Genomic DNA, 26,470 nt, shown 5'->3' with positions numbered 1-26,470 from the left:
ACCCAACTCTGGAAAAGATGCACCATGGGAAATAACTAAAATAGGAAAGTAAGGGATATTTAAATATACTGTCTGCATTTTTCAAGCCAGAACCTCATTGGTTGTACTTCATTTAAGGAGACAACAGGGGGCAGTAATTCTGAATTCTGTTTTGTATATTCCATTTGTGCCGCTTACAGGGCGCGTGGCTTTTCAGTAGCTAATTTTCCATCCTTTTCCTTATTACCAAAGCTCTGGTTGTTGAGGACTTCTCCAGGTGGGGAGCACACCGCTCTGTAAATTCTGACCGGTGAACCACGTCGATGTAAGAGACAGAGTCGAGCAGCTGGGGATAACTCTTTATTGGATGTAACATAACAGGTGAACAGGTGGAACAATGTATTCAGGACAAGCCTATACCTGAGCCAAAAAACACAACCGGACGCCATCCCCTTCGGAATCATTATCTTCCCCCCAATTTTTTTTTTCTTCAATTTCAAAATGTCTGCCAGTCGTTCCAATATTAAACCAGCAAAATAGCATCAATAAACCGCATCCCCTTATGACATCACAATGACATCAATGATTGGCGACTGATAGTTATAGGATATACATGACCAGTATAGGAACCTGACCAGTACATGACCAGTGAGGAACTTATGTTTTTTTTCAGTAAACTTAAAGGCGTATTCTAGGACTTTAACTACTGATGACTTGTCCTCAAGATAGATCATCAGTTGTTGATCAACGATGGCCCCGCCTCTCAAGATCCCCGCCAATCAGCTGATCATTTGGCCCACCGTCAGTGCAGAGAATTGAATGTCGTCAAAGGTGATCAGGGGAGGAAGTGTAATAGATGGCTTTTCCCCCACTGCAATCAGAGTGCTGCCCATTACACTTCCAGCTCCTCATTGCGATCAGGGTTGGACATCCAGCCTTGACCACAATGAGGAGCCGGAAGCGCAGGGCGCCCATTGATTGCAGTGGGAATTAAGCCTGCTATTACACTTCTGCTGGTGACCTGCGCTGACTGTGTCCAGCCCACTGCAATGGTGGTAGGCTGAACAATCAGCTGATTGGCGTGGATCCCGAGCAGTAAGCCCCCAATGATCAACTATTCAGAGAACAGGTCATCATTAGTTAAAGTCCCCTAATACCCTTTTAACCCCCTATCTTCTTTCTTTCACATTTAAAATGTACCACAAGCCTGATCACAGCATGAAGCCACCGTGACTGGGGCAATACTCCGGCAAATTAGTTTTCCCAAAAACTACCATAAGGCACATTGGGGGGTAAGCTCATGGATCAATGGCACCAACTGTGAAGAAGGTTCATTTGTATTGCAAGGTCGCCAAAAGCAGTACATGGGCGACAAGCTTTTAAAATGTCACACTGTATGTTCTACAACTGTGTCAGAAAATAAATGGCGCACTTAGATGATATATTTGTTGCCTTTTTATATTTAACGGTCTATAAAAAATGGCGCCGATGCATCATACAGCGCCCACCAAGCATGCCTTATTGACTTAGGCGCTTGTACCTTTTCCGTACTTTGATACATGAGCCCTTTTAGTGCCTCGTGATAACTTATGATAAGCCGAATATATTCATCCAGTCAGAAGATGGCGAGCTCCGCTGCACCTCGGTGACCGTACACCTTAAATTCCCATTACCTAATATATTTCTACTACATGCCATAAATAAATTCTGTGCCCCTCCGATTTCTATTGTCAAACTTCATAGTGTTTGTTACAAAATAATAATAGACAAAAAATATATATATATAATATATGTTGCCGACCGGTCAAGTAACGCAATACCATGAGAGTATTAAAGTCACAGCAGCATCTGCGGCAGAGAGGCGACTAAAACTTTGGATAACGCGTTCCTGGGTTCGTCCTTTGTACATAACACGCTCACAGGTCACGTAATACAGTATAAAATCATCACAGTTCTGTTAGCTATGAATGAACACGCACACACAAACAGTCCTTGTAAAAACACAAAGGGTTAATGGGGATCCGCTCACATCTCAGGCTTCTTCAGTGACGGAGGAGGAGCCATGGGAAGGCGTAAGGGGCGGTGCTTATAATGCAGTCGTAGGGTCAAGCTGAAATGATCAACATTTCTCAATCTTTAAGTCATCGGTCATTTAGTGTCACGGACAACCTTAGAAATAAAAGCATTGCGCTCGCATCAAGTCCCCGCACCCTGGAATCTGTAATGGTCAATGTAAGAAACCCGCGGGGCCGGTTTAAAAATGATTGAATTAAGAAAATCAGAGATATTGGCTCACAGCTCATATAGACACTTTTGTGGGGGCCATATTTTCAGTAAAAAGCATGTATTTTGGGTTGACAATCATTTTTGCAACAGGGTTTCATCAAAACCTTTGCACACTTTGCCTTCTGCAGCTTCTACATATCACTGTATACAGACACTGCAGTCTCAAGGCTTTTTTAGGTGGGCGATTATCAGGTCTGAGCGTTCCTCTGCAGGCTTGTTCATGCAACAATTGGGTTGTGTAAAGGGATAAAAAAAGCTATAAGAGGATAAAAAAAACTGCTCACTGATCGATGATGGTACAGCCAGCCATGCCATCCCCATAAGCCAATTCTTGGCCCCCTACAAGAAATTAAATGAGCACCGATCGATATGCTTGTAGTGCTGTACTCGTTACATTGGGCTAAACTTGGCTGCAGCCATAAGTTAGCTGATAAGAAGGTAAAAAATGCAAGGTTCTTCATACACATTTTGATCAAAACATGCGCACCAAGAACCTTGCTTTGTTAGCATAGACAACAGTTGTACAATTGTATTCAGCTATTAATGTGTCTGAGCGCTGGGGCCTGGGTTTCTGTTACTGTATTTGTTGCAGCCACGGCTTACATGCACCTTCACATTTAATTTATTTGTTAGTAGTGCTGACTTTGTTTTTTGCTGCATGTGCATTTATGGAGCAATGGCTGCACTTTTGTCAGGCACTCCATTCGCCCATCGGTCCCAGGGAGATTATATAGCCAGATATCCAGCTTTGCCATTTATTTAGATGCTGTTTGCCCAAAAAGAGGGGTCCATAAAGTTAGAAACCCATCCAATAAGGTTCATCTGGACGTGGCAGATGGGCCCACATCTTTTGATCAACATGTGCACTATAAGAACCTTGCAATTTTTATGCAATTAGTATAAGCAACAGTTGTGCAATTTTATTTAGATATTAAATGCGTAAGGGCTTATTCCGAAGTGCATATATCGGCCGATATACGCTGTCCCTCTCTGCAGGGGGAGGAGGCGGGCCAGGCCGAGAGCAGTGCACTGAGCTCCCGCCCCCTCTTTGCCCCTTGCCACTGTTTGCAATAGGAGGTGCAGGATGGTGGTGGAGCGAAGTTCCATGTAAAAGGACCCCAAGCAGTAAATCCAGCATCCCTGACCGAAGTCCTACTGAGCCTTAGACTGCGTTGTCTATTTACAGTGATATGTAGAAGCTGCAGAAGAAAAAAACGGTACAAAATCCTTCATCAAATTCTAGAGCAAAAGTGATAGTAAGTCCAAAATACATGCAGTTAAGTGAAAACCATTCCATCCGAAGGGCTCCATAGCCTATAACTATCTTAAGTCACTGACTGAGATAAGATCTCAGAACGCTCAATAGTAGAACAGTGAGATGTAATTTCAGTCGCCGACTTATCAAAACTGATTTATTATCTCAAAGTCTGACTTCTCATTCTAGGAATGCTGAGATATTCCATAGTATCTCCGTGCACCAATTTATTATCTCAGCGGAAGACTTCTCATAATTCTGAGATACTAGCTCAGCCAGAGACAGTTCTGTCAGACCGCTGATATATTGTCTCAAAAGAGCGCTGAGACATTGAGCCATCAAGACAATACCGATTTATTATTTCAAACCCCTGAGAAACGACTTCAGTCTCTGAGAGATTATCTCACAGCACTATAGGTGCCCATACACGGACGAAAGTCGTTCCGTGTAAAAGCACCCCAACGTGTATAAGCACCTTTACATTGTAACAAAGTACGACTCATTATGTCAAACTGCTACAATACCTTCTAAGATGATGGCATATCATCATTGCTGAATGTGAAGATGCCATCTCAGTATCAGCAGGGTCTCAGTCAGTCAGTCTTGGTCACTAGCACAATATATATAATATAGCTCAGAGCACTGAGATATTGAGTTATAAGTTAAAGGGGATGTCTAGTTGTAAACTATTGATGGTGTATAATCAAGACAGGCCATCAATAGTAGATCAGTAAAAGTCTGCAGGCCAGGATCCCCGCTGATCAGCTGCTTGCTGGGTCAGCACGTTTGTGCGCTGAACTGATTTCTGTAAGAAGCAAACAGCTCCGTTCTCATTGCAGTGGCCAGGGTTGGTATGACAGGGAAGGTTTCCATTCATTTCAATGGGAATTTTGCCTGTAATACCAAGCCTGGCCACTGCAGTGAGAACAGAGCTGTCTACTTGCTACAGAAATCAGCTCAGTGCATGAGTGCAAACAGCTAATCAAAGGGGTTCCTGTGCAGCAGACCCCTTCTGAACTACTATTGATGGCCTATTCTGTGGCTAGGCCATCAATAATTTACAACTGGAAAACCCTTTTAATGTCTCAAATCTGATATCTGACACAAGAAAACTAAAACATATGGACTTCTCAACGTCTTCTTATGGCTTCTCTCAAAGTATTAAGATATAGTCAGGGATCATTTCAGAGCACTGACTTATTATCTCAGACTGTTGACATATTATCTTAGTCGCTGACTCAAGCCCCTTATACATGGTACGATTATGGTGCAAATAGATCATTAGATTGGGTGCTTGCACGATAACTGCAGTGTGAACGCATGCAGTGAAAGAACAATCAGTGATAAATCGCTGATCGGATCTTTCATGCAGACCTAAAAATCATTGTGGGTGCACCGCTGCATCATTCAGTGTGAACAGGCTGTCGTTCATCTAGGACTGCCTGTTTACTATGAACGGACAATCCTCAATCCACTCTGTCTTTATCTACCTAATGATGTAAAAGCACAGGAACGATCATCGCCAGGACAGTCATACCGATCATTGCCAGGACAGTCATACTGTGCAAAAGGTGCTAAAGTCTTCCTCGCTATCTCAGTCACTGACTTAACATAATGTGTCACTTCTTAATCAATATCTTGAACTATCAGCTCAAGGCTCTAAGATCTTATCTTAGGCTTTGTTTTCTTCTGCCCCAGTGTTCTCCACTTCTTGTCTGCTCTGTGAGGACCATTTGTAATACCATATAATATATCTGATGTGTCTGCTCCTTGCAGGAGTTAATGATAGGGGGGCCTAAAAAGTCCCTGTGCCCGGAGACCAGTTGGAGGGCCTCTAACAGATTTTGTATTGTTGCCAAGTTATGCCCAATGTTCTACAAACTGAGATCCTGGTAGGATTCTTGTGGGGTCTTCCATTCTTAGCGGCATTACAACCACATAGACCCTCTGGACAAAGGAGGAAGCTTTAAATAGGACTTTTCTAGCTACTGCTATATACCTTTACTGGGATCCAGCCCATGGAAGCAAATATTGAAGGCATGCAGTCTGTGGCTCTCGCCATGAAACATTTAGACAGCTCGAGTTCTTGTGTAAAAAGAAATGTGGGTTAATCATTCAAAAGCAAAAAGCGATCTTCACGATAAACCACAATGGGATAGATTTTAATTACAAACGTCACAAGACAAGAAAGTTCCAATCTTAATATTATTATACATAACAATAGAGCACTCTGAAATCTTCCTAACTATCTGGGGTTGGGGGGGGGGGGGGGGGGATCAAGGACAATGACCGGACGGAGGCGTCACTTTTTCATAAAAAAATATTTTAAAAAAATTCTGATTTAGAAAAGTTGTGATAACTGCCCAAATTTCGTGGTCTCAAGTTTTGCCAAACAGAAGTCATTGGATATGGGGAATATGTGGTTTAGGTCATGTGATCCTACAGATCACACACCAACTTTGTGATTGAGTCCAACACTGGTGCTCAGCATTTCCTTGATTAGGCATCTTAAGCAGAAAATTACCTTTTCTGTCCGACTCCAAGGAGGACAGATGCCGCACCACAGTGGTGAAGTGCCCGTCTTACACTATCGGCACCACCCAACCAGAAAGTAACACACAACCTTGGGTCCCAACCATGAAGGGATGCACCTCTTGTATAATTGACGATTTTGGAGAATTGTAAACCATATTGACCACTATGGTCCATATCTAGTTCCGGACATTTTACAGGATTTAATGGATGCTGTTTTGCTAAATTTTTATTTCCAAATCTTGGTAACATCATAAAAATAGGAAAATCTGAAATTTGAAGTCGAATCATAGGGTCCAAGCTATCTGGTGTCTATGCATTCATTAAAACCGAACTCCATTGACCATGTAGTAGCTCCTGCTTAGTATGCAACACATGCTCTTCCTTTTTCCTGAATCTTTACCCTCTTTCTTCCAAATTTTTAATGCTTCCCATTGGCTTGTGGGAGGAACCTAAACAAGTCTGTGCAGTATGGAGAGTCAGTCTACTGTACAGCTAATAGAACTATTTCAGGACGTATCTACAGGTACTGACATGGTGGTCACTCAGGTGAATGTTAGACAACCTGAAGCAACACTCCATATACACAGATTCTTGTAGGCAATACTAATACTATATGTATGCAGTTACTGTATTGTGCATATTGTAGAGAGGATGAAGAACAATAATGTCCCAAAAACAAGCATAAACATAATTAAAGTATCCGTAAATTGTGGAATTCCGGCCCTGAGCTGCAGACATCAACGTATATAAAAAACACCACCCCCATTTATAATCACACCCGATAACCTGATGCAGAGCTGTCCAAATATTTTATGGGTTTAATGGAGGGCATATGAGCAGACATAGGTGAAGGCCACCCCTATACAATGCTAAGGTGCCACCATTATATCTTATCCAGAAACCAGCAAAACACCATTGGTGCTATGGAGATATGGACTTGATAATGATATATCAATACAATAGCGTCATGAGGTTCGTATTTGTATTCTGAGCATGATATTAATGGATGGCACTCTATATCTGAAGTAAACAACCATTCCACAATACCATCTCTCAATGTGGTTTTGCACAATGGAGGTAGCCATATTGGATAAGAATATGACTATAAATTCACTAGTGATCTCAATAGGGGATAGGAGACTGATGATGGTTGGACACACAATGGCCGACTCCTCTGTAATAGGCACACATTGTACAATTCACACTCTATTTGACATTCTTACGTAGCATCCAAAAACACGGGGACCCTCTGGAACCAACCGACCTGCTGCAGACTAATGATAGACCCAACCTCGTCCGCTTGTGGAAATGGAGCACAAACATACATTTTTTAGCATTCCAGGAACTGCATCTATTGACTATACTTGCGCCTATTATTGAACTGAACCTTTAAGTTGACACTTGTAGGGTTAACTGTTCATAGGGTAGACGTGGTTTGATAATTTTCACAGAAAATTTGCATTATATCCCCAAGGTAAAGGGCCGGTCTTCTCACTGGTGCTTCTCTGTAAAGTTTTCTGGGAAGACTCCTTTGTGTTGATCAAATTCCTTATTCTGAAGCCAATCGCTCTCCTTAATTCCCATCAGCCATCCTTCATCCTGGAAGAGACGATGACGTTAGAAGAGACTTCACCCATAATGCTGGAATTTTTTGTGGTTCTTGTTACATTTGACACAGGAATTTATATTCTACTTAACCTCTTAAGGGCCAAGCACTGTAAAGTTACAGCACATGGTCCTGGGCTTTAATCCCGGATGACAGCAAAAATATGGCCTCTGCTGCTACAATCAAGCAGCAGGTCGGGTCCTCAGCTGATAGTCACAGCTAAGAACCCGGAGAAGAAGGGAAATGCGTTTTTTAACTGCTTCGGTCTTCTAAGAAGTGAAAGTGTTTCTTACACTACGTAACCTGGCAATCACATGACCGTCGGGATCCCCTGTTACAGCAGAGCTGCAGGGTCCTAGCAGATCCTGATCAGCTCTGCCAGTGACTATTGTTACTACAAGGAGATATTTTCCCTGTAACTGGGGCTCCTATCGATGACCCAGCTACAGGGGAAAAGTGTGTAATTAAATTTAAAAAAACACAATGTGAATGTAGTCTTACATGACGTCACGGGGTCATAGTTGATTAAAAAAAAAAGTTACATAAATAAGTAAAAAAGACGTAAAGGATAAAATAAAGACATATACATAAAAAGAGAAAGTGATCCGACATCAACCAAAACAGTCACCGTATGCGCCCTGTAATCCAAAACCATACATATTATATATCAAAACATCTGAAACAAAATCAGGAACCCGTTCCCATACTTTGTTTTAGCATAAATTTACTAATTTTAAAAAAGCAACTATAAAAAAAACAAAAAAAAACAAACATTTTTTAAGCCTTTTACCCCCAATAAATTTTGGTAGCTGAAGGAAAGAAAATAGGTCAGTAAAACCACCACATGGGTAAAATCCTTAAAAAAAGTGTTTGGTCTTTAAGGGACAAAACAGCCTGGCCAAAGGGGTTAAAGGGGATCTAATGGCAGTTCTTTAGCTCCCTGATATCATGGCAGGCTGGAGACATCCAAAGGCTTTACACTAGAAAGAGCTTTCTAAATTCTAGTTCCCACAGAACCCCAATAGGTCCCATCTTTGGCCAGAATATACGACGTCTGGACTTGTCCATTTGCATTATCTACAGGGAGTATATTATAAGGTTCTCTTACTGCGCTCACCTGCTCCTCTGGGTTGTCGAACTGAGTCACTAGAACAATGTCTCCAGCTTTCAAGTTTAGCTCATCACTGTCAGTTGCTCCATAGTCATGTTGGGCCCGAACCTGAAGGGGAGAAAAAAGATAAATAGGGGACCCAAAATGCATCAGAAGACATCCGAATATCTTCATCGATTAGTGCAAATACAGCTAGGATTACAGTAATGGGTGCAGTAATGCATTTATATCAAACTTTGGGTAGATTTCCCAAACTAATGGACTTATGATGCAAACATTGCAATGAGTTATAAAAATTGTTGAAGTATTAATAATGAAGGAGAATCTGATGTTCTGCCAACATCATTCTTACCTTATACAGGAATCCTACAGGCATGGCCTTTGGAGGTGCGCTCTCTACGGTACCATTCACGGTAGCAGGGAACGTCTCAACGACAACAGCTGGCAGAGAGCTGGACTGCTGCAAGCCAATAACGAGTGCATTGAATAACAGTCATATATTGCATTAATGTATTCTACAACAGGGGAGGGGTGTACCCGGTGTCCGTTTTGTTGTTGATTATTGTGCTTTAAGAGGGGACATGTAGTGGCGTTGGGGGCGGGCTGGCCCTGAGACTCGGTTCCAGAAAAAGGAAGTTACAGAGAGAAGAGAGTGTTAGACACTGCTGCAGTGAGGTGTGGCCACACGTTTTCGGTTGGGACTCCATTCTGGCTATTGAGGTTCCGCTGAGGGGCTTCGTCTGGGACAGAACACTTTCCAAGGATGCGACACTCACCATCTACAGAAGTGAGTCGAAAGGCCTTTTTACACGCAACAATTATTACTCAAAATTCGTTCAAATGTCTGAAAGTGAGCGATAATCATTACGTGTAAGCGTGGGCAGTCTTGCACTATTCGTTCAATTGTCGTTTAGCGATGGTTTTTAGCCGACATGAAAACCATTGTTTGATCGCTCAAAATTCACTCCATTTTAATGTAATTTTGAGAGTCTTCTTAGCGACTGCAGGGTGGGATTTTTTGCCCTGCGTACATAATGAGTACACCGTTTATTGTAAATAAATGAAAATTCCATGAGAAAGAGGTGCTTATAATTACCGAATATCAACCAATCGATATCGACCTAATGGCCACCTTGATGTATGAAGAGACATACAATGGCCAAGCACCCAATTAGATAAGCATGTCCCAGCAAATGAAGAGAACACAAAACAAAAAAAACACGGGCAAAAAACACTGGACATAAGATAACACAATCTGGAGGACTTTGCCTCTACTCATGGTTCGGATGCACCGTGAGTATCCAGAGCAAGGGTCAGTTGGTGGGGATGAAAGACAAAGGCGTACGCCCCCTATTGAGAACCTACTTTTCTCTGCCTGCAGGTAGAGCCCCCACCCCCCCTTTTCCCCCCCGAAAGGGGAAACCTCACCTATCTGGAATGTCAACTTTATCTTTGACCTCTACCAACTGACCCTTGCTCTGGAGTATTGGTGCATGTGAACTGTAAATAGAGACAAAGTCCTCCAGATTTTGATATCTTATGTCCAGTATTTTTTTACTCTGGAATTTACGGCTTTGAAGTTAAAATATCTACTTATTCCTGATCTAAATTAGACATTGACACAAGCTTCCTGTGAGAGTTTTTCTGCCTTTCTCCCCTTGATAACACTTCCTGTTCCTGTGTTACAGCAGTGTTATGATAGAGATCGTAGACCTTGGCTTATGCAATCAGAATCCGGCTTTAATTTTGCTACTATAGATTTGAAAATGGAAAGAAATCAGACTGGTGGCTAGGAAGCCCACTAACATAGTAGCAGTCAGTTCTGCCTACTAGCCCCCAATGCCGATCCAGAGGAAGGCGAAAATCCACAATGGAGGTAGAAGCCAATTTCCCTCATTTTAGGAGAAAAATTCCTTTCCGACTCCAATCTGGCAATCAGAATAATCCGTGTATCACCGACCCTTCTGAGTAATTAGTGACTATAGCATGTAATATTATTACACTCAAGAATGGCGTCCAAGTCCCCTATTATACTCTTTTAGTGAGTTCGCCACCACCACGTCCTCATGCAGAGAGTTCCATAGTCTCACTGCTTTTACAGTAAAGAACCCCCTTTCATGTTGGTGTGACCCTATAATAACTATGAGCTGCTAGAACATGTGATAGGAAGTGTTGTGACAAGGACATAGGAAGACTGATATTCACATTGTGTTTCTGGAATGTTGATTGGTTCATTGGATATAAAACATAATATTTGCTGTAAGAATGTGATGTCCGATAATCCGGAACCTCCATCCCTGAACACTGCAGGCCAGTATGTGATGGCTGCTGATGTAATGGGCCCCATAATGAATCTCTGTGACTTACATTAGAGTCTTTCTCCGCAGCTGCCGGTTTAACCTCAGCTTCCTTTTTAGGTGTCGTATCCGGAGCCGGTTCTGAAGGCTGGAATAGATCATTCATCAGTTAGTCCTTAAGTAAGTAACAGAATTGTTCTTCATCTGAATGTGCAGAAATAAAGACCTAGAAGTAATGCCCGAAGGTCAGACCCTGGAGTAATAAGGGGGCTCACTCCAGGGGTAACAGGTTAAACTACACTTCTATTTAATTACATTTTCTGGAATGAATTTTGCCTTGAAAAAACATAAAATTTGAGAGTCGCATCAAAACAAAGACAATCATTAGGAAAGACGTAGATTGTGCCATGGGTTGGCATCTAGAGTAAGCTTTAGTCTCAGAAACACTTACATCTGACGTTCAACTCCTCCTACACACTATAATCCCTTACATAAAGGCTGACTCCTCCCACATGTAATATAACTTTTCCCATATACTCCATAACTCCTCCCATAAGTACTTAAATCATCCAAAAAGCTTTAACTCCTCCCATAAACATAATCCTTCTATAAATGACAGAATTCTTACAAAAAAAAAAACAAAAAAAAAACAAAACTTATTTTAGCTCATAAACACCATAAATCCTCAAAACAAGATTAATCTGGGGTCATTATGTAGCTCAGACAAATGTCTCACTTCATATGGCCATCTTATCAGATCGGCAATCTTAAGCTGGTCATAGATGTAGCAGTAACCACAATTGACCTAGCCATGAACATTAATGATAATCAGTTCTATGGCACTTAAAGGGATTGTCGATTGTCCAGTTGTAAACTAACGTTTTGCTAGCCTAACCTCAAGAAGGCTCATCAACAGCAGATCGATGTGGGTATGTTACCTGGGTCCTCAACAGGGCCAGTGTGCTCCTGCAACCAGCTGATTTCTGTAGGAAGCAGCAAGCTCCGTTCCCAACTGCAGTGGTCAGGCTTGGTACTGCAAGTCAAGTTCCTATTCACTTCAATGGGAACTTTGCTTGTAATACCAAGCCTGGCCACTGCAGTTGGAAAGGAGCTGTCTCAAGAAATCACTTCAGCACATGAACGCATTAGCCCAGCGAATAGCTGATCAGCAAGGGACTCCTGCCAATCTGCTATTGATGCCCCATCAATAGTTTATAACTGGACAACACCTATGCATGGACATTTGTTCCATAATTGGGACAAATATAAAGATGGTAATCAGTATCAGACTACTGGTCAATTCTTGCAAAAATCTTCCAGTTAGTGGCCAGTCTTGGACTCTTGACCATACAAAGCTAGATTCTGCTAAGTGATCCATTCAAGCAGTGATAGTCTATGGCTGTACAGCCTTTAGAGCAATCAGATGACAGCTTGATAGGAGTTATTTAGTTATTGGTTATGCTCTCCATTGACCGACAATCCCCCCAAAACAAGCTTTATGGTATAATATAATCATACATTAACATGTAGAAGCGATCAAGTATTCTGCAGGTAACATTATAACAACACTATTCTACGCTGCTATGTCCTATTACTATGAATGGGGAAGTAGTAAAAGCTTATTTGGATGAATAGATGCCAGCTGAACACCAGGTCACTGAGCAACCAAGGCACAACGCTGTGGGCAAGTTATGACATGGATATAGTAGACTATATAATCCCCGTATTGCGGCACACCCATAAAGAAATGGGTCACAACACTAGACAGCTCCGACCAATAGTAAACCAAGACCCAACATGTAACCCAAGCCTGAGGCTGCTTAGACTGTCTTCAAATAATGGTTGTCTATATCATTCTCCTGGCATACAGGAGGCAGCAGTCTCCAGTCCTAAACTCCAACAGGAGCACTTTCTATAGGTAAACAACTGGTTATCTTGCATATTTTTGGGCTGATCCTAGGGCTGTAGCTGTCACACCTGGACCCTGTGTCTAAGGTACCTCTACCACATAGGATACCAAAACTATACGTGGTCCTGTTACAGGTTTTTTATTGGTGCCCAGGAGCTTCATGTTACACCCTTGGCTGATCCTTTACCTGGAAATGAAAAGCTGCAGTGGTTTCCTGCAGTGACTTACCCCATATCCCTTTATTGGAAAGCATTAAAGTTTCGCCAAGGCCAAACATATAGATATATAAAGGGATAGTGATGAGCGAACATTCGAAACGTTCAGTTCAGCTGGTTCGCCGATGTTTTGCAAAAATTTCAGCTTGCTCCAAATTAGTTCACCAAAATCCCTAAATTGGTGTGTAACATAGTCTAAGAGCAATGCATGTCCTATATAACACTCCGTGTTATACAGGACTTTTATGGCTCTTCGAGAGTGTTGAACACCAGTGTTCAGGGCTAGTGTTCAATGAACTGAATCAGTAAGACCCCATTTAGGATAGAACTTTGCACAAAAGTTGAGTTCAGGTTCGTACTGGTGCTGAACCTAACGTTTAGCAAAGTTTGACCCAGAACAGGGTTCTAAAGGTTCAATTTGCTCAACACTAAAAAGGAAGGTCAAGAATAATATTGGCCACCTGTTATCGGAGGTCTTTGGGCAGCTCTGGTCAGAAGAGTCCACATGAATATCAATGGTCACTCATGATTTTTGGGCAATGTGTTTGGTATCACGGCGCTGATCCCCTGGATATTCCTAGTGACTAGCTGGCTTCTATGCCTAATAAAAACTATGTACAATAATAAGATCTACTTACTTGATCAAACTCACTAGGCTGACTGGACCAGTCTACTACAAAAGTGGCATCGGTATAGTTATCGCCCTGATCCGAGCTGCCAGGTGGATTCTGTTCAGGCTGGCAACCAATAAGAGAGTTTAAGACAAGATGGTGGAAGGAGGAGGAAGGACCAGGCAAGGAGATAAGAATAGACAAAAAAAAATGCAGTGAGGTCAACAGGAAGATCACGGAGAAGGGTCTATTCCAGAAGGGTCTGCTGACTATTCTCATTCCTATGACAGATCCTTCGGAGAATTATCCTTTACATGCTTTATATTTTAGCTTTTAGTTATTCCTAAATATCAGTCAACACCCAAGACCTAGAAGAACAGAAGACTTGAGAAACTTGAAGACACAGTCAACGGGAATCAATCAGAGCCCATAGAAAGAACATCCAGTGTTTTACCACTAGAAGGAGGTATTGAGGTTATATTCACACCTGAAGAGTCCAGTGGCCACCGGGCATCATAGGAGGGCCACGGTGTGATGGTTGGGGTGGCCCTTGTTACAGAAGACCAAGAGCTTCATGCAATTTCTCAGAGTTTCATTTTGTTGAACATTTGGTTATGATCCAATGATAGAAGAATGGTGCGCACTCAATAGAGTTCAAAGTGAAACTTCGATTATTGTGCTGGGTTTCTGCCTGATTTTTGTTTTCACCCTTGCAGACTCTGGGGCCATTTTATTGCCTCCTTGTATAGAAGAACTGCATTGTTATTAAAGAGTGTAAGGGGTTATGTACATGTTTATGCTTAATTGTTTTTCCCCGAGTTCATGATGTAACGGGCTTTAGGAATGTGTACATGATACAATATGGTTTATAATGATTTTTATATAAGTGCAACCTCTAGCAGTTGTTTTTTGTATATTTCGTATAGTGGCTGGATATTGCGTTGCTATTGGCTGCGGGGAATCATGAGGGCCACTGGAGGCACACAACTGCCATAAATGGTTACACCTACATGATAGGGGTGTAGTTCACGGCATGTTCACTAAGCGGTGCCTTGACTTGCATCTAGCTGTTGTCCACATCTTGACACAGAGGGAGCTATTTAAAGGACTGCATTGGTTTCAGAGACTAACCATGAACTAGTCTTGGTGCCCCAAGACGAAGAAAGTGTAGGTGCTCTATGTTTGGTTAAGCAATGTTTAAGGTGATTGCCTCTGACCAGCCTGGACATAAAAAGACAATATTGCTACAACTTGTTGAATAGATGCTATATAGCTGTATGGCTGGTTTCGTCCCTTAGCCATACCTCAAGCCGTTGTCTCTCACACTACAGGGATGTACCTAGGGCCACTTCAAATGCTTTTGAACTAGATGCAGAAACACAGGTACAGGTTCCAGAGCCCACTCCATTGGAGGAGGCTACCGTCGCTCTAATGTTGGCTGTGTGCGCTAGATCCCCCAAAAGGGGACAGGTCGAAGTAAGACCCTTATCCTTCAAACCTGCTGAGCGCCCAAATACCATCCAGGGGCCCCCTGTTTCAGGAAAGTCCTGAAAGTTTCCCCCCCCCCCAAAAAAAAGAGAGCGAAATAGAATAGAATGACACAAAGGACCGATATTTACTAAGGATTTCTATATTTTGGTGGTAAATGCTCTGGATTATTGCCATTCTTTGTAATAAATGTCGACTATCGCAGCCGTACAGGTGTATGGATGACAAGACTCTCTCAATCACGTTTAATTAGACACGGTCTAAGGTCACCTGACTCCACTATCCACGGCTCCTCTGCCTGGGACAGAAGCCAAGCTCAGCTCATATCCATTTGGCTGAGCACATTTTTTTAATTTAGTTGGGTGAAAAGATAATTATGCAAGGAGCCTAGTAAGCAAAGGTCCGCGACCAAGTCCCCTAATTCCTGGCAGCGGTGATTAATAAATACAGTCTGGGTAATTACACATTCTGCTTGTGTCAAATGGAAAAAATAGATTCATTTTCTGGAAAAAAAAATTGCATTATTCTTGTTTATTCTAAGAATTTTCTAGATGACCTCCGCTGCACACGGGCACCTCAACACAGACCTGCCAATATCGGATCTCTCCTGAGGGATTCATGGGGCCTCATTCCTGTCATTCCAGGCAAATCTCTAAGCAAAACAGATCAGAGGGAGATAATTCAATGTGATAAAGGTGCAGAAGTAACTGAAGAGGGAAGTGGTGCTGCTATGCAAGATACAGGGGTACAGACCCGGGTCCTGGTGTCCGGGGGGCCCAAAAGCCTCTCTGCTGCATAAGTAACAGCAGTGCTATAAAGAAATAGAACTGAATAGTGCACTTGTATAATATAGATCTCACATAGTGTGACATTATTGCATGGGGTGTGATAAGCGGGTTGTGGGATGGTACAGAGTTTGTACACCTTTGAAATGAGTTTCACACTTTATTGGGGTCTTTTAGACTTCAAATTGGCAGTCACTTTATATACTATGGAGTATCTGATTGAGGGTCACTCAGGTAATAACACATTCTTCCATCCTAACACCCCTCACCTGATTGTCTGTCATACTCTGAATGTCTCTTATGTACATTGCACTGAATGGAAGTGACTGCAGCCTCCTGTCTGGTGCTTATCAGGCACCATCTTGATTTTTAGATTTCCTCTACTCTATATGCTGTGCTAGTAATCCCATGTGGCATCAACATAGCTTCACATGACCAGCTAAAGCAAATACCATCTCAGCCTGCTGGGAGGACAGTGCCATTACCATCTGTATTCTATAGTTATCTAAATAAGCAACAGACCTATAAAAGTATACAGTCAGGAGGATGAGCTGTGTCATAACTGTGTGGCAGAAGCCTCTAATCGTCAACATGAACAAAACATAATAGCGTGACATTATTGCATAGGATGTGATGAGCAGGTTGGAGTTTTCACACCTTTGACTGCTAATTTGAAGTCTGAAAGATCCCAATAAAGTGTGCCACTTATTTTGCTTTATATGCTATGGAGTATCTGATTGAAGGGCCACTCCATCCCTGCACCCCTCAAGTTTCAATTACTTGCCTTTCTTAGACACATTTTGAGACAAGTTGAGCATGTAGATGGAGATCGAGTCCCTGTAGCTTAGCTACAGGGACTCTGTTCATATTGCTGGACACCAGGGATGAAATGGTCATAAGGATGGACCATGTGACCACAAACGCCAGAGAAATGCTCCTCCCACATCCAGGACATTCAACTTAATTAATGGATATAACAAGGGGGACCAAACTACAAGAAGGGGCCCATCAGTGTCAGATAACAGAAGTGCAGAATTGTAATGGATGGCTAATTATTATGTCACTGCATAACCAGGCAGACACTAAGCTTCATCTGTGAAACCTCTTCAAATCCAAGTCTTGTTTTAATACTGAACTCAACATCCGTTAATGCTCATTTCCGGCTCACCGAAAGCTATTATAACTGAGACCTATAGAGACGAGCAGATTGTGCCGCGACGGGCTGTTTACACTATTGTTTGCGGCCCATATGCTGAGCACCATGACTACTCCGATTAGACCTCAGTGCCTCTAGTAGAGATGGAAGTTGTGAAGGTGTGAGAACATGCACAGGTTTGTTACGGAGTTAGTTGGGTTTCTTACCTCCCACAGATCCCACGACAGAGGCTGATATGCAGCAAGAATGAGAAGAACAGACATTTATAGCGATACCAAATCTCATCTCCATGACAGTAATCTGCCTGTTTCATATAACTCCTCCTCCATCAGCCTGATCTGTGTTCATCTACACTTACAATCAAAGTTATTCAACACTCATTGCAAATTAGGTTCCTTTCACAAATTTACAAACTAGCAGCAGTTTGCAAAAAGCCAATCAATCAAACAAGAACAATTTAAATAGCTCAAACCCGGGTTTTCAGACTAAAAGAACCTGCTAAAAAGTGTGTTTGTCTTTTGGTCCGATGTCAGGGGGGCCTAACAGCACCAGACCACTCTGACTGCTTCCATAATGATCAGTTGCAGCGTAAAAGCTCTGTAACTGATCATTAGGACCACCAGGAAGTACACCTTGCATAGCTCCAGTCCGGGTGATACAGATTATCGCAGGCTCTGACCTATGACCCCTTCTGGCGTCTACGTTGCATGTACAGGATGTGCAGTAATGCAGACGCTGGGGGAACGTGTCAGAGGTCAGTGCCTGTAATAATCAGAGGTAGCCGGACCGGAGCTATGGGGAAGATAAGGTATTTTCTGGTGCAGTTGCTGCCCCACCAGAGGTACTAAAGGCACTATAACCACTGGGAGCCACTATTACTACTGGGGGCACTTAGCACAGAGGCCACTATTACTACTGGGACCACTGGTAAAAACTATTACCACTGGGGGACCACTATTATTATTGGGACCACTATTACTACAAAGACCACTGGGAAATATTACTACTGGGGGCACTATTATCACAGGGGTCACTATAACTACTAGGACCATTAGGGGGCATTAATACTACTGGAACCACTGAGGACACTTAATACTGGGGGCAATATTACTACTTGGACCACTGGGGACTACTATTACTACTTGGGGCACTGAGAAGGGGCATGATAACTATTTGGGGCTGCTGCAGCTATTCGAGTCGACTTAAAACTAAACCCTCTACTTCTTTAGCCCACCAGGGAAGTTTTAATTAGTATGACATATTTATCCCATTTTCAATTGTCAAAACCTGGGCGCATCTTACAGGCTAAAAAAAAAAAAATGGTAATAAAAAGTGGTTTCTCCAAAAAAAAAAAAAAAAAAAAAAATGCCACTTTTAATTTTATCACTGTGACCTCAGAATTATTTAACCCTCTGAATAGAATCCCTCGTAACAGCACACATTTACATATTAGAAGTTGTCCCCTGATGTATCTAATTAAGGGCTTCATTGGTTGCATCAGGTGTGCTTGAGATACAACCTTATTGCCTTCTAACTATCTATCCATCCACTAACCAACCTATCCAGCCAGCCAACTCACACATTTATCCATCCACCTATCCAAGGGCTCATAAGCCTTTCTACATGAGGGTAGGGAGGACACCACAAACCTGGGTAGAACCTGCAGGGACTGTACTTGAACCGGAGTCAGGTTTGAGGGGATCAAAGTCCAGATCCAACAAACTGGGCACTTCTGCTTGGGGCCACACAGCCTCAAACTTTGCAGCACGAAAGGAAAAGGGTTAGTAGGAAAGTTAGACAGAAGTTAATAGGGATAACAGATAAAAGATCCTGCAGTGCTCAAGTGCCAGGAACTCTAGACCTGCCTACGAAGACAATCCAACCAGTCCACCCCTCAACATGCCAAAACAGACCATTGGAGTGAGGAACCAAGAGCATGCAAGAAGATGGCCAGAGTCGTTGTAATACCCAGACACAACATTTTGGCACAATGTGTTGAGCCTTCGGATTTCATACACAACAGTCGGTGAAGAGATTGACCAATGTATGTAGTCAATGATCCATCGTTGTCTTCTGGATCATCAGTGTTCTGTTTTTTTTTTGGTTTTTTTTTTAAACATTGGGATAAGAAAGAGGTCAAAAGTGTTGTTTTCTTTTAAGACCATCCTGAAGAGTTATGGAGTCCTTTCCTGCACATCTATACCTTGTGACAGTGCATAGGCAGAGCAGATGTGCGGTTAATATACTGCCATTCATAAGGTCTGCTCTACCTGTAGGTGAAGCCTCCTATAGGACGTCATGAGGACCTGAGTGCATCCATAGCAGCTCTATGGAAGGGTCTGTAAACCGTTACTTTAAAGCATAAAAAAGTGTGCAATAAACAACAAGCGACGACTTGAGCATGCAAACACCAAATCAGACATGCACAGATACCGGGCTCCAGCGGACAGTGGCCCCGCACACATGCAACTATATTCTACTGATCCAGAACACCATAGTGCAGAGATCTAAGGCTAACTTCACACAGGTGAGCGCTATGGGACCGTGAAGCAGTCCCATGAATGTTACTCCAGTGTGTACTAAGACAATTCTAGGGATCGTTACATCCCCAAAACAGTAGAATTATTAGAGATCTATCAAAAATAGACAGCCAATCAGATTCCAGCTTTCTCAGAGGCCCTATTTTAAAGGATACCTGCGCTCTGACTGATTGCCATAGGCAGGTGCACCAATTTTGATAAATCTACCCAACTGCATAATAGAATTTTGCACTCTAGCCAGTGTCCGCTGGGATAGTGGTCTGCAACCTGTGGCTGGCAGGACATGCTGAGACTTGTAGTTGCAGCTGGTTCGCAGACCATTGTTTTAGAGGTTAAATAATCGATTCTCTTAATGCAGAGGTGTCACTCCTTATATGCAGAGACCAGATCCCCAACACTAATGATGGAAAAATATTCCAACTGAACTCCCAGAACCGTGACCAGTGTCACAGCCGAATGTGGTCATCGCCAGTAACATGTTACAGAACATGCATCACGTGTTACAGAACATGTGTCATATGTTACAACGTCATTTTTCAGTTTCAATCTGATGTTCAGTTACTTTTCAAATCCTGATTTTAAATAACATTCTATACTCCATTCACATCCAGAGCTGCATTCGGCATGATCATAGACTGCAAGTCTTCACATTACCTTGCTGAATCAAGCACAGCTCAGCTATGGTGTAGTGTTAGGTTAGTATACAGGGGACCTAACAACCGCCGAAGCAGACATATTGGCTGCTACGGGGCCTGTGTCTTAGGGTCATGTGACCGGCTGCCAGGAGACAAGGAGAGAGCTGAGAGGTGTAGAACAGAGCAGCATGGAAGCAACAGAGGTAAGTATGCCATAGATTTTCATTTTACAGCATAACAAATTAGGAGCCTTAAAGCAGTATTTTTAGGGATTTGGGGGCCAAAAGGCAGCATTATAAATTGCCCCACTTCTGTTTTGCTGCAGGAAGCAGACAGCTCCGTGCATTGCGCAGTGGCCCGGGTTGGTATTGCCGGATGAGCCCAACTGACTTTAATAGGTCTCAGCCTGTAGTACTAATTGTGCAATGTATGAAACGGTCTGCTTCCTGCAGCAAAACAGCCAGAAGTGGGATAAGCCCTTTAAGGATTGGGGGGCAAAAGATGGGATTAGTAAGGATTAGGGGTCTAAGGAAGCATTATTAAAAATTGGGGGGCATAAGGAGGCATTGTTACTGAGTGGGTGCACTATAAGCAGCACCTACTGTTTGGGACGTGCAGGAGTCACAAAATGGGAAATCGTATTAGAGTTTGGAGCACCATGAATGGTATTACTATCTGGGGCAATATGCATGGGGAGTTGGGTAGAGGTGTGGAAAATGCAGGGAGGGTAAAGGAAAAGCAAGGAGTCAAAATGTGTCAAATTCTGTAAAGACAAGTTGTGGCCGGGAGAAGTCATCATGGCGGTTTGAGTTGTATGGAGAAGATGAACAATGTAGACAGCTCCAATCAGCGAGAGCGTCACCTGTGATCACTGGATTATATAGGAGTAATATTGGCTGTTGTATAGGGGTGTTTTTGCAGCGACGGTATGGTGGAAATATGTGATCATGGTAGGACAGTATTTTTTGGCTTTCACATACCAGTAGTATTATTGGTAATACTGAGGTTTGTAGTCATATTTTTTCAGTAACCATATGGTGGTATTAATCACTGTGGTGGTAATGTGTGATCATGCTGCAATGGTATTATTTGGCCCTTGAGCCTATGGGAGTCGCCAGCTGATCGTGCCCAAAAGATAGGGCAAGACGTACTTGGTCGCTTATGTCCTATCTTCGCCAGCTGGGCGTTTTTACTCGGCCATATGAATGAATGCATTGGAATCCAGGGCTTCACATGGTCACGATTCTTTATTGTGGCTAAATTAGCTGCGTAAAGACGCTCGTGTGAATAAGACCCAATGGTGACCAGAGTAGAAGACATAATGTCATAGCAGAATAGTGAATGCAGCTCTGGATGTGAGTGGAGCATAACATAGAACGTCATAAGGCTTACAAAGTTGCTCAACATTCTGAGTAGGTTGAATCTGTAAAGTGATGTCCAGTAGAGACTAATCCACATCTGAGGACATTGGGACTGAAGGTTTGTGTCCCCTCTGGTCTTCCCCACAAGTGACACCTCCTGCAGTGTCCATGCAAGTGTTAGTACGTGGAGAGGGGTGGGCGGCAGCCGCTAACCTGTGAGGGGGTGGTCACATTTATTTCGGGCACATAATTGTCATCAAACAGACCGATGATATTCTCCTGCTTGATGTCCTTGGAAGGCGTAAGTTTTGGTGGCGGTGGAACTGGAGGGCCTTTCCTCAGCTACATGCAAGTAAAATAACAGCAAAGACAATCCACACGACCCCCCACCCGAAAAGAAAAAAAAAAAAGGGGGTAGGGGGACACAAACATACAAAAATATAATTAGCGGGGGAAAAAAAACACAACACAGAACCTCGGGGTCCATCACGTGTCAGGTGAGAATCACCGCAGCGATGATGAACCTTGCACAAAAAATACCATTATTATTATACACTCACAATACAGACAGAGGCCAAATAAAGTTACAAGGATTCAAAGCAAAATGGACGCCACGAGCACAAAGGACGGGACTCGTAACAGTTTCTGTGTGCTGGAGGGTTCATGTTGTGTATAGGCTGGATTCACACGGGCACGTGCGATAGCGGTCCGAGAAACTCAGGCGGATATCGCACTGGTATACATGCGGTTTTATATGCAAGTGCAATGCGTTTTGCGGGAAAAAAAAAATAATACATCCACGTACTTCATGTGTCTAAAGAAAATTACAAGTGCTTCCAATAGTTACAATGGTAAAAATAATGGGGGGGAAACAAAATCCTATCACACTTGAATGCAGATGCGATTTTCCTGCGAGTACGATGTGATTTTTGATTTTCCCCATTAAAACGTGAGATTTCCAAGATTGTGAAAAATCACTTGCGCAGAGATGCAATGCGGTTTTCTCGCAAAACACATCAAAATCACAGGAAAAAAACCCCGCTAATTTACAAGCGCAATATTGGTGCGAGGAACTCGGACCGATATCATGCTTGCCCGTGTAAATCCAGCAGGGATGTAACCTATAGCGTAAGGGCCATTTCACACAGGCCGATGAATCATTCAGATTCGCACATCCAGACGGAATATTAACGATTATCTTCAGTGTACCTCAGCGTGCAGGAAACTGAATGACGGATGGGCCGTGTAAACAGGCAGTCGATCACTTATGAATGACTGCCTGTTCACTGTGAATGGGGGCGGACAGGCAGGAATGATCCCCGGCCACTCCGCCTTCATTTCACTAGCAGTGATCCTTCCTACATGAAAGCACCGGAGTGATTATGGCTGCAACGACTGTTGGGTGTCAGCAGTCACTCCTCTAGGGGGTTCACACACAGAAGAGGGTCACAAGGAGCACAGAAGAAGCTACTACTGCAGCATATGAGACTTCCTTATTGAGGCACAGAGGGAGGGAAATGTAGAATTAAAAAGGGATGTATCCAAATGTCTTCCCCCGTGTAGGAATAATTACTGCACCCTAAATGTAGAGACTGGGGAAGGAATTCTAAGGCCACTAAATATTATATGGCCTGTTGGATCGAAGTTATCAGGTATACCTGGTATCCTATTAATTGGGAAGTGATAACATTATATATACACTGAATGGCCCCTTTACTAGAGACCCCCATCTAGTAGCGCGTTAGACCTCCTTTGGCCTTCGGAACCACAGCAATTTGTTGTTGTATGAATTCCACTGGGTGATTAAATCCTTCTGCAGGAATGTCGGCCCCTGTGGACAGGCAGCTTCTTGTAGTTGCTGCAGATTAGATGGTGGTGCTAATATGTTCTGACAGCTGACAGGAAGGGGTCAGCGATTCATGCTGCTTGCGCCAAATTCTGACCTCCCATCAGCACCGTGAAACAGAACTTTGGAGTCATCTGACCAGGCCAGGGTTGCCAACCTCAATTTTTCTTTTTTTTAAGATGATTTATACAAAAAATAGGCAATATTTTTTATAGACGTGTAGGAGAACCATAATGGATGCTAAATAGAGATGAGCGAACGTGTCCGTTACGGACACATCCGCACCCGGACACCCGCTTTGCCGAACACTGCAGTGTTCGCGCGCAAGTGTCCGGGTGCCGCCGGGGGGCGGGGAGATGCGCGGCGGCGCGGGCGGCAGTAGCGGGGAACAGGGGGGAGCCCTCTCTCTCTCCCTCTCCCCCCCACTCCCCGCCGCACCCCCCCGCGCTGCCACGGCGGCCCCCGAACTTTTTCGCCCGAACACTGAAGTGTTCGCAAAGTTCGGTGTTCGGGCGAAAAAGGGGCGGGGCCGAACATGTTCGCTCATCTCTAATGCTAAAGATTCTAGGTGATGTGTGTAGCAATTTTTTATGAAATTGGAAAAATTCCCCTATTCTTATGGATTGTCCTGAAATTTCTAATGGTTGGCCTGGACCAGGCAATGTTTTTCCACTGCTCAGGGATACAATTTTTGCGCTTTTTTGCCCCCTGGAGTCTCTCCTTCCTGTTTCTCTTAGGCACAATAACACTGGAACTGGTCATCTGTTATAGACCATCCATGCTAAGGAAGGGTACATTGTGCATTCAGGAATGTTAGTTGGAGCCCCAGCATTGTATTTGGCTGGTCTTGATGCAGCACCAGTTGCTCAGAATGATTCCTGACATCCTCCTCTGACCCCTTTCGGTGATTAGTTGTTTCCATCCACAGGATGCCCTTTTGCTGGATGTTTTTTCTTGATCACACCATTCTCTGTATACTCTCCACACCATTACACAAGAAAACCCCACAATGCTGGCAGTGAAATCCTGGCCCCGGTTAGTCTAACACCGATGACCAGGACTCTGTGGAAGTTGCCAGATTGGACTTCGGAAGGAATTTTTTTTTTTTTACTGTAAAATAAGGAAAATTGGCTTCCACCTAAATGAGGTTTGCTGCCTTCCTCTGGATCAACATTGCCAGAAAATAGGCTGAACTAGATAAACACAAGTCTTTTTTCAGCCTAAAATATCATGTCACTATGATCCACAGAAAACTTGTCACCTGATTTTATGCTGCCCTCCGGGGTCACGGTTCAACTTTCCATACAGGCAAATGTCAATCATGAGAGAGATGGAGGCTCTAAAAAAGGTCTGGGTCTCTAATGAAGTGGCTAATCAGTGTATATATTTTTTTAAATAAATGCAATCATCTGCAATTCTAAAATCTACCAGTAGGAGGTGCTGCTGCTCTTCCCAAAAAGATTTGTTTGAAAAATGCTAACTACAGTTCACTTGTTTTGTCACCCTGTATAATCACTCTTGTGACCTCACAGCTCAGGTGTATACACTTCCTGTAGTTTCCTTATTTTGCAAGGTTTCATCATTGGGCAATAGTGCTGGCTGCTGTGATTAGTATTGCACCATACGACTGTCAGCGTGATCTGCGAAGTGACATCACTGCTGCGCGTTCTCTGAGAAAGTAGGATTTCTGCAGATATGAGGAAGCAGAGGAGAATTTAGCAGTGCATACAGTGTGCTCAGCAGATTAATAATTGCCTCCAGCCCTGTGGCCTTTAAAACAAGTTACAGCAGGCGGCCTCTTCACTATCCTGCTAGGATACATGCAAGACAAGATATTAGTGCAGCTTTCTAGTCTGAGCAATGAGCATAATGTTAGTAATCAATGTCTATCTATATACAAGGGCAGAGAGAAAGGAGAAGCAAGGAAGGAGCAAGGGAGCGAGCAAAGGCAAGGAAGAAAGGAAGGAGCAAGGGAGCGAGCAAAGGCAAGGAAGAAAGGAAGGAGCAAGGGAGCGAGCAAAGACAAGGAAGAAAGGAAGGAGCAAGGGAGCGAGCAAAGACAAGGAAGAAAGGAAGGAGCAAGGGAGCGAGCAAAGACAAGGAAGAAAGGAAGGAGCAAGGGAGCGAGCAAAGACAAGGAAGAAAGGAAGGAGCAAGGGAGCGAGCAAAGACAAGGAAGAAAGGAAGGAGCAAGGGAGCGAGCAAAGACAAGGAAGGAAGGAGCAAGGGAGCGAGCAAAGACAAGGAAGGAAGGAGCAAGGGAGCGAGCAAAGACAAGGAAGGAAGGAGCAAGGGAGCGAGCAAAGACAAGGAAGGAAGGAGCAAGGGAGCGAGCAAAGACAAGGAAGGAAGGAGCAAGGGAGCGAGCAAAGACAAGGAAGGAAGGAGCAAGGGAGCGAGCAAAGACAAGGAAGGAAGGAGCAAGGGAGCGAGCAAAGACAAGGAAGGAAGGAGCAAGGGAGCGAGCAAAGACAAGGAAGGAAGGAGCAAGGGAGCAAGCAAAGACAAGGAAGGAAGGAGCAAGGGAGCAAGCAAAGACAAGGAAGGAAGGAGCAAGGGAGCGAGCAAAGACAAGGAAGGAAGGAAGGAGGTAGCGAGTAAGGGAGGGAGCGAGTGAGAGAAGGCATGAGAGATAAAGAGTAATATAGAAAATTGCTAGATAGATTTCCTCTAGTGAAAATGTTTAAAGCCACTGCTTCTGCCAAGTTAAGAAAAATTTTGTATATTTAGTATGATGTAGCCAGAGAGATGATTCAATAGGAAAAGACAGAGGTACAAGAAATTAAAAATTTCCCTGGTTATCCTGTAGATCTATTAGCAGATCCAGTGAATGTGATCCACTACAGACACTACAG

At 43.3% G+C, this 26,470-nt stretch overlaps 1 protein-coding gene across 9 annotated transcripts in view; it reads right to left on the bottom strand.

Annotated features, from left to right (window-relative positions):
- Window positions 1-326: 326 nt before the first annotated feature.
- The window catches only part of BIN1 (bridging integrator 1), a 120,509-nt gene continuing 94,365 nt past the window's right edge, over window positions 327-26,470 (bottom strand). For 3 of the 9 annotated variants that reach the window (XM_066575570.1, XM_066575564.1, XM_066575571.1), the window contains 8 exons: window positions 21,983-22,111; window positions 18,883-18,990; window positions 17,440-17,463; window positions 13,832-13,930; window positions 11,140-11,217; window positions 9,125-9,232; window positions 8,779-8,880; window positions 327-7,654 (listed from right to left, as the gene is read on the bottom strand). In XM_066575570.1, the coding sequence (XP_066431667.1) occupies window positions 7,547-7,654; window positions 8,779-8,880; window positions 9,125-9,232; window positions 11,140-11,217; window positions 13,832-13,930; window positions 17,440-17,463; window positions 18,883-18,990; window positions 21,983-22,111 (756 nt within the window). In that variant the 3' untranslated portion in view covers window positions 327-7,546. Of the gene's footprint in view, window positions 7,655-8,769; window positions 8,881-9,124; window positions 9,233-11,139; window positions 11,218-13,831; window positions 13,931-17,439; window positions 17,464-18,882; window positions 18,991-21,982; window positions 22,112-26,470 lie in introns of all 9 variants that reach the window. The other 6 variants (XM_066575563.1, XM_066575565.1, XM_066575566.1 and 3 more) reach the window with 5 other exon arrangements.

The sequence above is a fragment of the Eleutherodactylus coqui genome, chromosome 8 (genome assembly GCF_035609145.1).
Source record: "Eleutherodactylus coqui strain aEleCoq1 chromosome 8, aEleCoq1.hap1, whole genome shotgun sequence".
NCBI lineage: Eukaryota > Metazoa > Chordata > Amphibia > Anura > Eleutherodactylidae > Eleutherodactylus > Eleutherodactylus coqui.
This window is presented reverse-complemented; position numbering and strand designations above follow the sequence as displayed.